Below are 17970 nucleotides of genomic sequence, written 5' to 3'. Positions count from 1 at the left end.
ACCCAATAATGATTTTTACACGTCTGGGACTGGAGAATCCAAGAGCAGTCAGCTTTGCTCAGCTTCTTCCCCAAATTGTTCACCATCAACAAGGTTTTGTCTCAAACAATTGTGACACTAAGTTGAAAACGTTAGGTAATGCTTTCCCCTTTCAGTATAACAAGAAAGGGACTACAAATTGCCAGTAAATCTTAAATTTTGGCACTTTATATTTCCCTAATCAAAGTGTAGGGTAAAGGTTAAAAAACACATTGAGTACAAGGTGTAAAGTTAGTACCTTCTTCCTGGCTGGAAGCCTCAGAACTGTCTTCTTTGAAGCATTCTAGAGATTTAGACAAACTTAACGCTGGCTGTAAATTGGCTGAAAAAATTGGAAGCAATTTTTAAAAAAAATTAACAAACATCTTACTACATTTATAACATTTCAGTAAAACAAAGCCAGTTAAGGCCAATTCAAACTTAGAGGTCTGCACTGTAAGAGCGGTCTTATCTTAAGATGATGAGATGTAAAAGCAAAGCCGGCCAATTACTCCAAATCTGTCTAGCCATTCAGTGAGATTACAGCTGATTTGATAATCTTCAACTTCACTTTCCTGCCTTTTCCTCATAACCCTTGTTTCCATTTACTGATTACAAACCTGTCTCTCAGCTTTGTCCCACCTTGACACACCTTTGTAGTAAAGAATTCCACAGATTCACAATGTTCTCAAGAACACACAAAGGAACAGTAGGCTACTCAGGCCTTCAAGCCTGCTACACCGTACAACAAAATGAAAGCTGATCTCATTTTAATATCAACACTACATTCCTGCATATCCCAATAAGCTTTCATTCCCTAGTCTATTCAAGGGCTCACATACGCCTGCCTTAAAATTTATTTTTTTCAGGATTCCGTTTTGAAGGGAATGCCAAAGACAATCAGCAAAAAAAAAACCCTCATCTTTCAAATGGGCACCCTTTTATTTTTAAAATATGACTCCTAGTTCGAGAGACGCCACAAGAGGAAACATCCTTTCAGTGTCCACTCAGTCACATTCCCTCAGGATTTTATATGTTTCAAGCAAGTTATCTCCAACTATTCTAAATCCAAGAATACAGATTTTGCCTCATGAGGAAAGGCTCGACAGTTGTGTCCATTCCAGGTATTATTCTAATAAAACTTCTGAGCTGTACCAGCAATTAACATTCTTCCATAAATATAGTGACCAATACAACATACATTATTACTCCAGATGTGGTCTCACCAATGTCGTCTGTAACTGAAGCATTACCTCCTTCATCTTGCATTCAAGTCCCCTTGCAAAGTTCTACTAGCTTTCATGATTATTTGCTTTACCTACATACTAACCTTCTGTAATTCACACACTACGACACCAAGATCTCTCTGTATCCTCTTGCCATTCAGATAAGATGCTTCTTTTTCATTGATTTTGTTAAAGTGGACATTTTCACACTTTTCCACATTGTACTGCATTTGCCAGATCTTTGCTCACTCACAAATCTATAATTCCCTGTTGCAGGTGTTAAACTAACTAGTTTTGGTTTCTAACTTCTAACCAAAATGGAACATTCCCTAAATCAAATAGCCTTTGGAAAGTAAAAGCCAACACAACTATCTCAAGTTTTAAGAGGTTAGGATGAAATCAAGACTCTTGACTTGTCAACTCAGTGGCAATTTATTCAGTAGTCCTTCCCTGGTAATCGTAATTTCATCGAGTCCCTCACTCACTTTCAATTCGAATTACAGGTTGCAGGATGTTGCTTGTACGCTTTCTAATGAAAGCTCGTGCACCATTATCTTATCCTCTATATCTAATTCCCCACATGTTTTCTCGGGGGGGGGGGGGGGGGGGTCAACACTTCCCTTAATGTTTAAATTTTGGGATAACTTTCTCTTGTACTCCAATTCTTCCCTGCTTATTACTCGCTAGCAAGTGTTTTTATATTTTGCCCAATCTTCTGACTTGCCACCTATCTTTGCACAATAATGAGCCTTTGGGTTTGATGCTATTAAAACTTAAAGAAAGAAGTTGAGGTGGTGGGCTGGGACCTTAGAATCTTTTGTTTGTTGGAACGTATCCATTCTGCACTTTCTGGAATATCCTCTTAAATGTTTACCACTATATTTTTAATAATCTATCCCAAATGATAAAATTGCCAGTTCATTTTTTCTGGCTTTGCTTTCCTGCCCACGTAACTGCCCTTGTTTAAATCCCTCCTGATCTGTCTTAAACATGCACTCCTCATTCTGAAATTATACCATCGTCCTAGGTGCTCCCACAAGGGGAAAAACCTTTCTACAGCTTCCCTGTCAAGTCCTCGAAGAATTCTGTATGTTATATAAGTTTGCCCTCATTCTTCTACACTTCAATGAGAGCAGGCCAAATCTACTTGACCCCTCCTCAAAAGAATTTCTCCATACCTAGTATCAGCTTAATGAACTTTGTCTGAACTGCCTGATACCATGTATCTTGCCTTGAGTAAGGGAGTCAAAACTGTTCAGTATTCCAGCTGTAACCTGACCTTTCTATAAGCAAATCATCCCTACTTTTATACTCCATTCTCTGCTCGGCTTGGGCGCTAGCTTCTTCTAATTCATGGGCAATGACTCCCAAATCTTTTTACTGTCGCTTTCTGCAGTTAAATAATATTCCATTCTTCCTGCCAAAGTGCATAACCTCACATCCCCACATTGTGTGCTACCTGCCAAGACTTTGCTCATTCACTACCTGTCTATATACTGCTACAGTGACATCCTCACCACATGCTTTCCCCACCTATTTTTAGGTCAAACTTCCTGTTGTGAAAACATTTCAAAGTGCTCCCCCCACCCCCGTGTCAGCTCTCTCCTTTTCCAAAGTGCAGTCTCCATTTGCTTGAACTGCAATGAACTGGATACTCTACAATAGTTCCCTCAAGTAACTTTTCTGCAGATACCTAGAAAATAAACTCCCAAACCTGCCTCAGCTCATCCGTGAGCAAAAAACATTGATTACTGTTTCATCACAAGTAGACGTGACTATTCCAATTCACTCAATCCCACACTCAAACACCAACCTAAAAGTGTCACTTGCCATCTAAGATGTGCCAATCTCAAGACACCCATTCTTCCTTCACCCTATTACTGGCAGCACACCTTCACCAAATTTAGCCCCAATGCTTGGACATGTCATCCCTAAACTTCTACAGCTACTACTTATCGTCATTCAAAACCCTGCTCAGAGTCCAACTCTTCCGCAAGGTTTTTGGACACATCTATGCCCAAACCAAAGCAAGCTGAAGATTTTTAAAAAAACACGAAATTAGAGTCATAGTTAGAGGCAGAGGTATACAGCATGGAAACGTATCCTTTCATTTAACTCCTCCACACCGACTTGACATCTTCAGCTGATCTTGCCCCATAACCTTCAAAACTCTTCCTATTTACATACAATATTTAAAAGGCATCAGAATGGGTAATTGTCCAGCCTCCACCAACTCCTCTGGCAGTTCCTCTATACATAGACCATGCTCTGCATGAAAATGCATCCCCTCAGGTCCCTTCTAAAATCTTTCCCCTTAAGCTAATACTCTCTAGTTTTGGACTCCTCTACCCTGGGGAAGGGACTTTGGCTATTCACCCTATCCATGCCGCAGTATTTTGCTTTCTATAATATTCCATCATTTATGGTATATTCAAGGCTGTCAGATTGTTATCCCTTGATTCCTTGAGGAATCAATGGGAAGTGGTGACAAAATTAGGCAGAGGATCAGCCAACTTACACTGACATTTACCAGACAGATTCCTATGATATTATTCAATGTTTCTTCAAGGAAACAAAGATGTGCAAAAAACTCCATACCTTTATTTCATTAGTGAATTAAATCAATTCTGCATAACATTTAGTCACTTACTGCGATGTTGAATGCAGTCAGATAACTTTCCAAAGAATTCATGAACATATTCACTTTTTAAGAAAGCTCGAGATGGAGATGAAAACATCTGCCTAATGGATAAAGACAAGAAATCACCTCAATGTACTTGGCAGACTTGGGCAACGTTCCATACTAGTGGTAAAATAGTACAATTGGAATGAGCACTCAATCTGATACCATTATAGTTACATTTGTCACTTGGTTACAGCACTGATTTTCAAGTTTGCATTAAGACAGACTCTTCGTCTTTTTCCTAACCAACTCCTCAGATACAAGACTAGGAACACATCCCCCCTATTTGACGTTAATTTCACTTGCTGTAATTTTACAAACCAAGAATTGCATCTTTTTTGTAGCAGTAGTCAAGGTACACCACATGTTGACAATGGCTTGAGGGCTCTATCAATGTGCATTGCACTGTATGGAGTTTGCCATCAGAATATACATTTCTGCTTTGGTTGAACAGAATCACAGGACGGTTTGTCCTTACCATTCAGAAGGCAAGATCAGTGCAAGTTTTTTTTAAAATCCTTTCAATTCACACAATTTGTAGTGAGCAGCAGAAGCAAGGTTAGTAAAGGTGCTTCAGGGAGGAGGGAAAGGTTTAGGTATTTGAGGCATTGTGTCAAGCTGCAGAATAGGACGAGTGTCAAATTCTTAAATTAAATATGTAAGAAATAGGAAAGTTGGAAATTAAAACTTAAATAATTTGTCCAAAACTGACATACAAATGTCAAGAAACAGCCTACAGGCTGCATAGCAGGCATCCTGAAATCAGATAATTTCAAAAGTTTAAGTAACAAGACAGATCCAACAGAAGGAAAGGATTACCTGAAGAAACAGAAGCAAATCTCTTACAATAACATGAACAAATGAACGGACCGTCAAGAATAAATTAGACAAATCGACAGTTCTGGGCTGACAACTCAATGTTACTTGAATAATAATATAAAGTGGAAACACATCTTAAGGAAATAGCTTAATGTGCAAGACAGGGCAAAAAGAGATGGTGTAATCTTATGTGCAGATCCAAATACCAAACTAACTCAAGTAGTATTTGAATTCAGCAAGTCCACTGGTCAAACATGCAACTGGTCCCCAAGTCAAAGTGCAGTTATGGTTGCAAAGCTGTGGAAGCAGGTTAGGATAGTACAGTAAAGTTGTTTTAGGATGCTCTCATTTACTAGAATTAGCTGCAAGTACAAAAATATAATGATCAAAATACCATGGTCATCACTACAAACTCTGTTGACTAAGGTTGTTGCCAGTTTGCCATGCTGTTTAACTATATCTGGTTACGCACAAGCAGCACGGACGACTGATTTTGAAAATTTTCCCCAATTTGAACAACTATGGAGAAGGGTGGTGACTTCGTTAGCTGGATGACTGGCATGGATGGAATTGGTGCTGATGAATAGTTCAATCCCCATTTAGCTTGGGGTGATTCGAGATGTGTTCTTTCCCTAGCCATGGTGGGGATCGCAGGATCATGGCTCAGATCAGGCTTGAAAAGAGATACTAACTTATGCACAGTAGGTTGTAGAGCCAGCAGCTCAGCTGAAATAGTCTCTTCCTGCTCTATGGTTCTAATTTTAGTCCATCTTGCAATGACTAAACATTTCATGAAGCCAAAGTTACATTTCAATCATTTTCAATTGGCTCTTTGTGCAGGAGCAGTTTCACGTCCAACTTTTGTCCCGGAAGTTTATAGAGCTATATTTAAAGATTAAGGCCTTAACTAATAGCACCAGGACATACATTTATAACTGTCATAATAAGCATAACTAGTAAGCAGAGAAGCAAAGTTTATTCTACTAAAGGCTTACCACAGATTAACAATTATACATGCCAAAAAAGACAGTTAAACATGAATGTCTTTCACAGTTTTTACATGATTTCATACAACCAACAGTTAACATTAGGGCAAGGTGGTGTAGAGTATGGTGTTTTTTTTGGGGAGGAAGGGGGGTTGCAGGAAGGAAAAGAGGAGGGGAGACAGACACACACATTGCATCTCAAATATAAATTATTAAAACAGCTTCAATCTTTCCACTGCTTTTAAAAAAGTTCTCTTTTCTCTAAAACTCCCTGAAACAGTGCCTGCCATTTCTTGCCAAATTAGGGAAAGCTGTCAGACAACTGGGTATGAAAACTAGTTTACAAGCACTCTTACATAGCACATCACATCATATTTTCCATCTGTGAAAATAAATACAGGCCATCCACTTGCAGTTACTTTCTTTATACTGGTTTGCTCTATGTCACCTGGGCTGCATGAACAATGTCAGGGATTCCTTATTGATGTCCTGGCAGTAGCTACATATGAGGAAGGCGTAATTTGGTCGGCACTCCTACTGGGTTGATGATTTTAAGCAATGTTCTTAACTGGATAATTAATGGAAATACTTAAGTCTCCAAGGAGATATACAGGACTACAAGACACTCAATAATCTGGATCTTGTGTACAAAAAAGTAGCCTGAGAGCTGGAGAATCTTCTCTGGAAGAAAGGCCACACAGGAAAATCAGCCCAAGGGGAAAAATAAAAGTTGCTAAAAATCACCTTGCCAAGTGTTTTGGACCAATATGGAACACAAGGCAGCTGAAAGAAGGGAAATAACGATCAACTGTTTTAAACTTATGCTGTTGAAAAGTAGTGACAAGTTATAAGAGCACAAAAAGACCACTGCTGAATTTGGAACACTTGAAATGTTGATGCAAATCAGAATGAACAAGGAACTGAAACTTTAAACTTACTCTTAATCGTGCAAAGCCAAAAAGAGACAGTTAAAGATACATGATAAACAGATGAACAAGAACAAAAGAAAACAGTGTGTTAGATTTATTACTTCATTACAATATTTTTTCCTTTGCTCATTCACGGGATGTGGAATTCACCAGTTAGGCCGATCCCTAATTTAGGGCCAATCCCCAATTGCCCAGAGGACAATTAAGAGTCAACCACATTGCTGTGGGTTTGGAGTCACACGTAGACCAGACCAGGTTAGAATGGCAATTTCCTTCCCTAAAGGGCATGATGGGTTTTTCCAAACAGCAATGGATTCATGGTCACCATTAGACTCCTAACTCCAAATTTTTTGGAATTCAAAATTCCACCATCTGCTGTTCCAGGTTTCAAACCTGGGTCCCCAGAACATTATCTGGGTCTCTGGATAGCAGTCCTGCAATACCACCGCTAGGCCATCACCTCCCCCTTGATAAGCTAAGAACACCACAAGTTTATTCTGACATCGAAATTAAAGAACATGACTAATGGAAATTCACAAAAAGCTAAAATGTAAATCAATCAGGCAGGTGGACTGTATTGTAGTAATCGAGATGAATAACAAAAATACAGATATTCTAAAAAAATGATGTATATGGTCACTCAAATTTCACACGGTGGAAAAGAATTGGAGGGAGGGGTCAGGAGAGACAAGAGGGACATCAAGCACATTTTTGATGAACAGCAATCCTAGCATCATCTCAACCCTCAAGCTGCAAGTTTTCTGATAGCACTGTTTCCTGCCTGGAAACTTTCACTTTGAAATGCCAATAAAAATCTTATTCGCAGTAATGAAATACTACACTGATGTACATTGAACTGAATTAACCCTGGCTTTAGGTAGATAAACAATACGATGAGAACAGCAATCAATATGTTTTGTAAACCTAAGTACGTACAAAACGAGACAAAATTAGCAGTGCAATTTCATTAATATCCATGCCCATTGGTTACCTTATAGTCAACTCCAAATCGCAATGCCGTCTATCTTCCCTTGCCTGTGAGCTGTGATTTGATGACCTTAATATTGACTTGCCAGAAGCATCAACAGAAAACTCCTTAGGCAGCTGTATGAAAAAACCCAAGTGTTTCAGAATCTCGCGATAGGAAGATTGGTTCTTGAGTCATGCACAATGAAAAACAACTTCCCTTAAAAACCCTAAATAGGTGGCTCAACACCACCTTAACGACCATTTAGGAATGTGCATTATATTGTTGGCCCAGTGACATCACCTTCCAGCAATTAAAAAAATTTTAAACAGGCAGCTTCCATGTAAAGTCCAAAGTCTATAGTGGCAAATGTACCCAGATTTAACAGATGAAAATCAAGCACTCAGTAGCCATTTTTATTCCCCAATTATTAGTAATAAAATTTCACAAACCTTCAGGAATCTGATACAAACAATGAAAAATTAAATCACTTCAGTAGAAAACTAGATTTAGACTCAACCAAACAGAAGTGTGAATGTCAAAAATACTTGTGGTTGGAGTCTGACAATAAAATCTGCGTGATTTTGCTGCCATCACACTACAGAGAAACATGCAATACCAAAGAACAATCACTGGTAAGGAGTTACCTTGGAAGGTAGACTGCTCTAAGAAACACAGTCACCTGGTTTATAAAGAAAACCATGAGCAAACAAAAAAAAAAATTGTACTCAATCCCTTTCAGCAATGCCAGTTTCAGAAAACTGACCCCGGGCAGAACAATCATCCCTCTACCAACCCAACAACTTCCATTATAGACTGGCAACTGTAAAGTGTAGATCTTTGCAGCTGCATAATCTTCAGGTATATAAATCATCAGACTCCTCTCCTTCTGCTCAAGGACAACTAGGGACAGGCGAGAAATATTGGCATGGCCAACACTGCTTACATCTCAGGATCAAGTTTTCAACTGAGAAAGAAAAAAATGAAAGAGACAAAAATCAAGGAAAAACAGCAAGTACACAAGCACTTGAGCCCACGTGATCACGTAAGGTTGTTGCACTAAACCGTTAAACATTACCTTATGAATATTTTTCAGTCTTTGTTGCACAAAGAGACACAACAGAGTACCCTTTAATTAATGAAAGCTCTAACTCTCTGAATAAACTTCTAGACCTGTATTCTGAAAACAACTCATTCGTTTTTTAAACTAGAACAAAGAACAGACCTCAACTTTTGGCACTTTCAAATATCTTCCACTATCTTTTAAAAAACTATATAAAGCATCAGAATAGACTGAAATCGAACCAGTTTCGGAGGATGATTAAAAGGACAAAAGTCACTCCTTGTAAACTAAAAAACTCACTTAGCTGAGGTACTCAGAAGACAATGCCAAAAATTCACTGCACTGGTGCATTTCACCTGTCATTAGAATGAAGTTAAGATCTGGCCTCAATCCTGTTTTTCCCATCCGCAAAACAAACGGATCCATTCTCAAGAATGGAAATAGCCACCCAGCATAACATAACTAATCATTAATTATTAGGATCTACTTTAGTTTCAAGTCCAAGAGCACATTCTCCTTGTAAAATGATACTGAAGTAACAAATTGCCTGAATCAGATTCAGGGATCTGCATATGGCCTTCACTTTAACTGTACAAAGCTTTGCCAGAGAATGACGACAACAAACAATAAACCAGAATCCTTGAAAGAGGGGTGAAAAGGGCACTCAAAATATCAGGAGAGAAGTTTGTACCATTAACATTTCCTATTCTAATAAATCAATCCTAACTCGAAGATTATACATCTTATTTTTCGTCATCTCTGCCTTCTAAAAAATTTGAACTTTTAGTGAGTAAAAACTTACTTTAGTTAGAAACTCATGAACCTCTTGATCCGTTTTCCTCACAGAGCACATTGAGAAATCGGTCCGCATGACCTTAAATGCAATTTTACAAGTGTTATGAATGATGTGACAGATACAATAAATATTATGTTTACAGCATAGAAAGCCAACTAGAGTTAACACTAATCTCATTCTCTTGCATGCCAATACCTCAAATTCTTAAGAGTTTTACTCAACTTCAACGGGTTGTGATTAAAAACTTCCACATTCATTTACCTATTGCATAAAGATCTTTACTTCTCTTATAAAGACAACGCCTTTGACCATGGTAACCCTCCACAACACTGCAGTGAAGTGTTAGCCTAGATTACAGGGTCTAGTTTGTGTGTCTTGAACACACCCTTCTGATACAGAAACACTAATGACAGCACAAAGTAAGGCTGGCCTTTTTTCCGGTGAATAAATGAACAGCTTTCTTTTCCCATTACTATCATGTGATTTAATTCAATTATTTACAGATTAACAATCACAATTTAGAACATGATCCAGTTTGGTCCATCTCAAATACTAACCCATACTGCACCATTTAATCCGTGATTGTTCACTTTAAAAAGGCTAATTTAAATATGTACAAATCTGGTTAGCCCACATCCTCTCCCTCCCATTACAGTACAGCTTCTAAAAATGTTCAGAACCTTAAGATTTGAACAATTCATCGAGTTTTTGAACTGAATGATTAAAAATCAATATTAAACTTCCTTTTGATGAGCTTTGATACTTAATTCAAATTACTGGATTGCTGAAATCTCCTTTCTCACATTAAAAACAAATTAACCACCTCTGTTACATAGTAAGTCATATTACTTGTATATTCTTTTTCCAAGAATGATAAATCATTTGATAACAATGTGCCTCCAATGTATTCCTCTATTACAGTCTGTTATAAACAAGTATAGCGGTACAAAATAAAACAAACACTGAAAGCAATGTCATTTTTCAAAGGCATTAATTATTGAACCTTCCTAGACAGCAAAACCAACAGTTTCCTCACATCTACAAATGGCGATGACATTATCAAGATTAAACACAGGTTAAACTTGATATTAATGAAGCTGTCATTCATTATTTCAAAAATAAAAGCTGCAATAAGTCTTTATCCATTTTCCATCTCCATGAATTATGCCGTTGTCAACCAAAATCAACAGAAGATAAAGTGAAGGTTTCACCTGAAACCTGAACTACTTATTTTGCTATTACTATTAGTGGCTAATTGACATCAACATTTTTTGTTTTAACTTCAGATGTCTAGTGAGTTTTTATTTTTGAAATAGATCAAATTGACGATCACCTATTACTTACATCAAACTCCCAGATGTCAGCTCTCTTTTTTGTTAGAGTTTTGAATATAACGTTTTCAATCTGTGCACCTGAAAAACAAAGCCAAGAAACTATATCTGCAAAAGAGATCAGTTGAAAATAACTTTTGTTCACTAGAATACATTGAAACAAACATGCAGTCAGCTATAGAGATAGTAGGAACTGCTGATGCTGGAGAATCTGAGATGCAGTCAGCTATGTTAGTCTTAATTACTTTAGTGACAGGATCTATTGAGGAAGCCTTAAATTTGCGCTTGTGTTTCAGGAAAGCTAACTTGCAGAAATTCTGGAACCTTGTAAGATTTGAGGGGACATTTGCTTTACCGTTGAGTAACAAATCAACAGGTCCAAACGATCTATAAGCCATGCACGAACCCAGCCCAGATTCATAGTGAACAGTGTCAAATTGACACAGTCACTATTGCAACCATGTCTTCCCCTTTTCCAACTCCAAAAGAGACAAATCACTATGGGAGCCTAGCTGTATCTAAACTGCACTTCTACAAGTCAGACTCAGCACATGTCTAAAATGGACATTAGTTGCCTTGCAGTATTGAACTTGAAGAGTAAACAGAATTCTAGAACATCAATGATGCTCTGAATATATTGGAGAACTTTGCTTTGAACTTAAAACATCTGAATTCAGGTCCTTAACATCACAAGATGGTAACCTAGACTGAAAGGTACACCAATTTGGACCAAGTTTAAAAAAGCTTTATCATTTCCCTCCAAGCTCTACAGTACATTAGTCTAACAGTTGTCATAACATCATTGCAATACATATTTCAATACTATCTCAAAATTCTGGTCAGTTTTCTTTTAAAATTAGAAGTTCATTCACACCCAAAAGGCACTTAACTACTCAAAAAAGAAACAAATCACGAAACCATCAATACTCTTAAGTCAGAGGAAACTTGTTGCAAAGTTTCAATAAGTATATATGTGTCATGAGGAGAGTGAATAGTTGAGCAATTTTAAAGGCAAATCTTTCAATTTATTTTCATTTAGTGCATCAGCTCAATGTTGAGCCATACAACAGTCAATATTAATATTTAGTAAAACATTAGTATTTGCCAAGTTAACCTCAAAAGGTTTCAGTGCCTTGCTGACAACTGTTCACTGGGACATCACATGACCCTCAAATACCTCATGGTTAAGAGGAAACGGTGCCTGGGTAGCTTGTCTTTTGGACTGCCTCTAACATCCCAGCTCATTGAACTAGCAATGACATTTCAAGTTAACAAGGCCACTCATCCTTATTTATAATAGTGGCCCACTATCATACATGGTCATTAATAAGATGCATGTTGTCATACAAAATTTGATGTTCAATTTTAGCAGAAGTGAGAAAGAAAAGCCAAAGTACTTTCTATACAAAATAAAAAAAAATTACCATCACATTGTTTTCTTTAAAAGTTAATACATAGATTGCTGTCAAACCAAACAACTCAGCATTGCTTCCAATCTGTTCTTGTGCATTTCTGATGATGGATAAGGGAGGTCAGCTGATACTTTAGACCAGCACTACCAAACAATTAATTATACTCGACAGACATTATACTTAGCCCATACAGTTGTGGGAGCTAATTCAAGCCAGTGAAGTACCATCTGGTTACAAGCCAGGGTTAATGCTAGTCTGCATTACAGACCAGTGCCTACAACCTAAAACAGATAGTATTCTGATTTAAGCTTAATCAAGGTCAGGTACAATGATTAATTAGTACACTCATCAGATCTGCTTCTTTGACTATTAATTTTAAGTTATTTGTTCTGTTGGGTGACGATACATTTTACCTGCCCACGTACATGACAACTTCTCCAAACTGAACACCAGGAAAAATTCTGGGGATCAGTGTGATAAGGCTGACAAAACTGAGGAGCACTCTTAGTCATCATAATAGTGTTCAAACATAGTTATAATCTAGAAAAAGTCTCAATTCTTGAATGGCAATCAGTGAACAAGTTGAGCAGCTCTGTGCATTAAGAACTGATTGTAATAATTTTAAGTCAGTCAAATTTTACCTGGTCGTTGAGCGATTGCTGCAGCCCCTTCACAAGATGAAGGGGGACTTCTTTCATAGTAGTTATTCTCTGCCACCAAGGAATAATTTTTCCTGGCAAGTCGGTCCTTTAAAAAGGGGCAAAAAGGAAAATATGAAGTGTTTTTTTTAAAAAAAGGAACAACCACTTAGACTAACTTTTACAACTTCCTTCCCTAACAGAAAAACCTTTCAACATATGGGATTAATGTTTAATACCAAATATTACAAATTAATTTTGAGAGCTGTATGTTAACAATTTCCCAGAGTGACAATTTTTAAAGGGTTTATTGATTTTCTTCAAGCAGCTTTTCATTTTAAGAGCTTCCTGCAGTAAACCTTTTCCCCAAATACTGAATAACAAGCTCCAAAAAATTGGATGAAGGTCAATTCTACTGAACCATTTAATGGTAAATTTATTGAACACCTTAATTTTGATGGCAAACTTTTTCGCACCTAGGATGATGACGGTTGACAAAGATACCTGCAGCTTTTAAACAACGTTGTACTTTTCTGCAAATAAAAACATGCCATATTATAACAAGGATAGTAGGAACTGCTGATGCTGGAGATAACAAGGTATACAGCTGGATGAACAGTGCAGGTCAAGTAGCATCAGAACAGCAGGAAAGCTGACGTTTTGGGTCCAGACCTGAAATGTCAGCTTTCCTGCTCCTCTGATGCTGTTTGGCCTGCTCTGTTCATCCAGCTCTATACCTGGTTATTTCAGATCATAACCACATTTTTTTGTGCTCTCTTGCCCCTTTAATTCTGAATATTAAACCATCTTTTTCTGGCATTTAAATCTGACATTTAACAACAGTACTTTTCCCAGGTTGTCACCAGTTATTCTATTTTCCCCACTTTGCCAATTGTTTCCCTTGTCCTTCCCACTTAGAGAAAATTTTAAGAATACATTGTTACTGCAACTGCACATTTCCCTCTGACCATTTCTTCTGATTCCCAGTTTGTCACTGGTCAACTGTCTTGGTAATAGCCAATTTTTGATGGCAACTATTGTCTTTTACTCACCTTCCTTGATTATCGAAGTGTTCAATACTTCTGAACATTATCTTCTATCAAATTCCACTTCCTTGGTACCAGCTCACTTAGAATTCACTCATCCATTCCATATCCTGGGTATCCTCAAAAACGCTTTCTCTATGATTCTCTTTCGTCTACACGTGGCCCCATGATATGATCATCTGCATCAAGCACGGGGTTAGCTTCCACATGCACGTGACATCCTAATCTAATCCTCTCCATCATTGCTTACAATCTGACAGTTGCACAGCAGAGATCAGAGCTTTGAATGTTCACATGACCTGTAACGTTCTGCCAAAATTCTAATCAAAACCCTTAATTCCTTGGCCTCTTTTCAATCACCGACACAGGCCAAATTAAATGACGCCCAATTTCAATGTTACTATCCCATCAACTCAAAACATTCAGGTTCTCTATTGGTCCTTGAAGTTCCACAACAGGAACAACTTTGATTCCTGCATTCTCACCTACTCAATTGGTTAGCTCTTTCAGATTATTAGCACCTTTCTTGGTGTCCAAATCTAACTGCCCTCTAAGTTGTGAAACAACGCAGAAGCCAGTTAAGAACTGACCACATTGCCGTGATCTGCAGTCACATGTAGGCCATGCAAGGACATTAGGGAACCAGATGGGTCTTTATGACAATATCTGGTCATTTAACTCTACTAGCATTAACTTGTAGATTTTAAGTAATTAATTGGCTAATTTGAACTGGAATTCTTTCAACTGCCACATTGGCACTTGAACCCATATCCCCCTCACAGTATGAGCACAGGCCTTGGCATTTCTAGTCCAGTAATTTTACCACTAGGCTAGTGCTCCTTTGGCACACTGACCAAATTGCTTCACATGCCAGAATTGTCCTTTCATCACTAACTTTCACTAAAATGCATTAAAACTTTTAAGCAAGCATTATAACATTATAGTGGCTGAAAAATGCATACTTTGTACAAAAATAAAAAACTTTTATTTTCCATTCTTGCTTAGTTTGGCCCAAATGTAGTGTTCACTGTTTTACAAGAAAACTTCTTCCACAAAAATCTGTAAATTTGATGCTAGTTAAAAGTCAAAGATGGTCATGCAAATAAAAAACACCATCTGTGAGCACAAAGGGCAAAAACAGATAAGTCTACTATCTGAGATTTTAGGAATTGCAGATGCTGGAGAATCTGAGATAACAAGGTGTAGAGCTGGATGAACACAGCAGGCAAAGCAGCAGCGGAGCAGGAAGGCTGATGTTTTGAGTCTAGACCATTCTTCAGAAGGGTCTAGGCTGAATACATCAGCCTGCTGCCTTCATCCAGCTCTACACCTTGTTATCTCTAGGTCTACTATCTGCTGGCTTACAGGGTATTTCTCAACCAGCATCATCAATCTACACATTCTAAAACTAATCTTCGCATCCGAAGTTGGCTCTGGTTACTAAATCCAACTTGCCCTACTCAATGCGTAGCAAGTGAAACTCTTCCAACGCACTGGATATTTTCATTATAGAAAGCAATACATTAAAAAAAGGAACTTCACTGGGACACAATGACAAATTTGGGAGGACAATATAATAAAGCTGCTCATTAGAAGACTATTAGAAAATCAGGTAGAGTGAAAATTGAGAATGTTTGAAACAGTAATTCAGGAAGTTGCATTTTAATTTGGCAGTTAAAGGAAAAAAGACTAACCCATGAGCAAAGAGGTAAGGGACATTTTAAAAGAGACAGGGGCAGCAAATGGCAGTATGTAGCTGAAGGTTGTAGGATTAGAAAAGCTTCAAAAGATGGAAAGGGGCAAGAACCATGGATAGACTGGAATCTGGAAAGAAAAGTAACAGACTAGTGAATAGTAATATCCACTATGGTTATTTGATGAATCTAACGTGATCAGCAGGGTCACTTGTACAGCAGCGGTTACATCCGTACTGCTGACCCAGGATACCCAAGTTCAAGTCCTACCTGCTGCAGAGATGTACGATAACATCCCCGAACAGAATGGTTAGAATAATATCTGGAAAGTGATCATTTGCCTGAAACGTGCGTCACTGGCAGCTACCAAGACACAAACAATTTTAGGAAAGATGCAAGTAAGATTCTTTGAGGGACAAGAAACAAGGTACAACAGTGAATAAGCATTGAGAATTTACAGGAGGACACCAGCACAGCAGCAGCTACAAGACAGTAGAGATGTTATCAGAATAGAAAGCTTCATAGAACAACTTCAAGGTACAGTTATAGTAAAGCCAGTGATTTAACTTGAACTTTTGGATTCCAATCCCAGCCTTCATTAGTACAGGCAGCAAGTGCACCTTTAAATCGATTCAACTTAGCTCAGTAGATACTAAATTAAGATGGTCGGCTTTTGAATACAAGAGGCAATGAACTACAATTAATACCCACCATCAGGAGCAGGGGAATGGTGTTGTCTGAACTGCTGGTGCATGTGTACATCGGTCGAACTGTTGACTTTACAGGCAATACCATAGTGTTTATTACTGCTAGACTACTACTGTAGAGACCCAGGTAATGTTCTGCAGACCTGGGTTTGAAACTTGCAATGGCATTCGAATTTAACAATAACCTGGAAATTAGAGTTTAATAATGACCAATAAGCCATTGTCGATTGTCTGAAAAACAATTGTCTAAAACAAAATCTGCTTCAATAATGTCCTTTAGGGAAAGAAATCTGCCATCCTCAGGAGGTCTGGCCTACGTGTGACGCCAGACTCAACTGCTTCTACTCAATTAGGGATGAGCAATAAATCCTGGTTTGGCCTACTTCCCATGAATGAATTTTAAAAAGCAGCTGTGATGATACTTCACGTTTTTAAAATGCTGGACGTTCAGCTATTCTGCCACATACATTTTTCCTCACAATATTTACACAGCAATTAAGGTTTGAGCCTGTCTAGTTTATCATTCCATCTCAGCCCTAATGACACTCCAGCTGAACAGTTAGCTCACTACACATGTAACCTGGTGCTCCCTAATTTCTATTCTTCAGTGAGGTACAATCTTAGTCTTTAAAAAACTTTGAAAGATTCGCTTCCATTTTTCTAAATGGTATCCACTGAATTCTGTTATTTATCTTCTACACAGTCATTTGTTCACTTCTCACTTCAAAATGTCAACACCAAGAAAGGGGTGGGATTTTCAAGAACCAAAACCCTGCAGAGACAGAAGTCTGAGTGAATCAGATTTGATGGGTACATTGGACTATAACCAAAGTACAGTGAAAAGCTTTGTGTTGTGACTAGTACAGGCCGATCAGAGCAGACAAGGACGAACAGATCACAGGATGCTTACAGCAACACATACAAGGCTACAGCTGCACTGGAGGTACACAGCAAGATCAATATTAGCGAGATGAACATTATTTGAAATTAGAGTCCATTCAGCTGGGAAGAAAATGTTCTTGAACCTGGTGTGTGTTCAAGCTTCTCTATCCCCTGCCCAACAGGACAGCTTGAAAGACAGGATTACTTGGATGGGAAGGGGCTTTGACTTTGGCAGCCTTTCCATGGCAACAAGTATAAATGGAGTCCATAAACAAGAAGTTGGCTTCCATGATGGTCTGGGCTGTGCACACAACTTCCTGTTGTTTCTTAGTCTTGGGCAGAGCAGCAGCTGTACCAGGCCATTATGGGCAGGATAGAATGCTTTCTATGCTGCACCTGTAAAGGTTGGTCAGGGTCCTTGGAAATATGCCAAATTTCCCAAGCCACTTGAGGAAGAGATGCTGTTGTGCCTTCCTGACAATAGCACCTGCTTTAGGGGCTCAGGGCTGATTGTTGATTATCATTACACTTAGGAACTTGATGCTCTTGACCCTGCCCACCTCAGCTCTGTTGATATAGGTAGGGGCAGGTCTTCCTCTTTTCTTCCTGAAGGAAATGATCAATTCTTTTGCTTCACAACTGAACAGGCAGTTATCATTGCACCACGACACCAGGCACTCCATCTCCTCCTTGCACTCATCATTGTTTGCCCTACCACAGCAATATTGTCAGCAAACTTATAGATAGCGCTCATATGGAATTTGATTAGAGTC

At 38.3% G+C, this 17970-nt stretch overlaps 1 protein-coding gene across 4 annotated transcripts in view; it reads right to left on the bottom strand.

Annotated features, from left to right (window-relative positions):
• LOC125446823 (zinc finger CCHC domain-containing protein 2-like) overlaps nt 1-17970 on the bottom strand; it is a 59875-nt gene that overhangs the window by 32678 nt on the left and 9227 nt on the right. For all 4 annotated transcript variants that reach the window (XM_048520722.2, XM_059651983.1, XM_048520704.2 and 1 more), the window contains exons 2-7: nt 12872-12977; nt 10832-10899; nt 9494-9565; nt 7653-7765; nt 3895-3986; nt 278-361 (exon numbers count right to left, since the gene is read on the bottom strand). In XM_048520722.2, the coding sequence (XP_048376679.1) occupies nt 278-361; nt 3895-3986; nt 7653-7765; nt 9494-9565; nt 10832-10899; nt 12872-12977 (535 nt within the window). The remainder of the gene's footprint in view (nt 1-277; nt 362-3894; nt 3987-7652; nt 7766-9493; nt 9566-10831; nt 10900-12871; nt 12978-17970) is intronic.

Source organism: Stegostoma tigrinum, chromosome 2 (assembly GCF_030684315.1).
Source record: "Stegostoma tigrinum isolate sSteTig4 chromosome 2, sSteTig4.hap1, whole genome shotgun sequence".
Lineage (NCBI taxonomy): Eukaryota > Metazoa > Chordata > Chondrichthyes > Orectolobiformes > Stegostomatidae > Stegostoma > Stegostoma tigrinum.
Note: the sequence above shows the minus strand (reverse complement) of the source record. Positions and strands in the feature narration are given on the sequence as shown.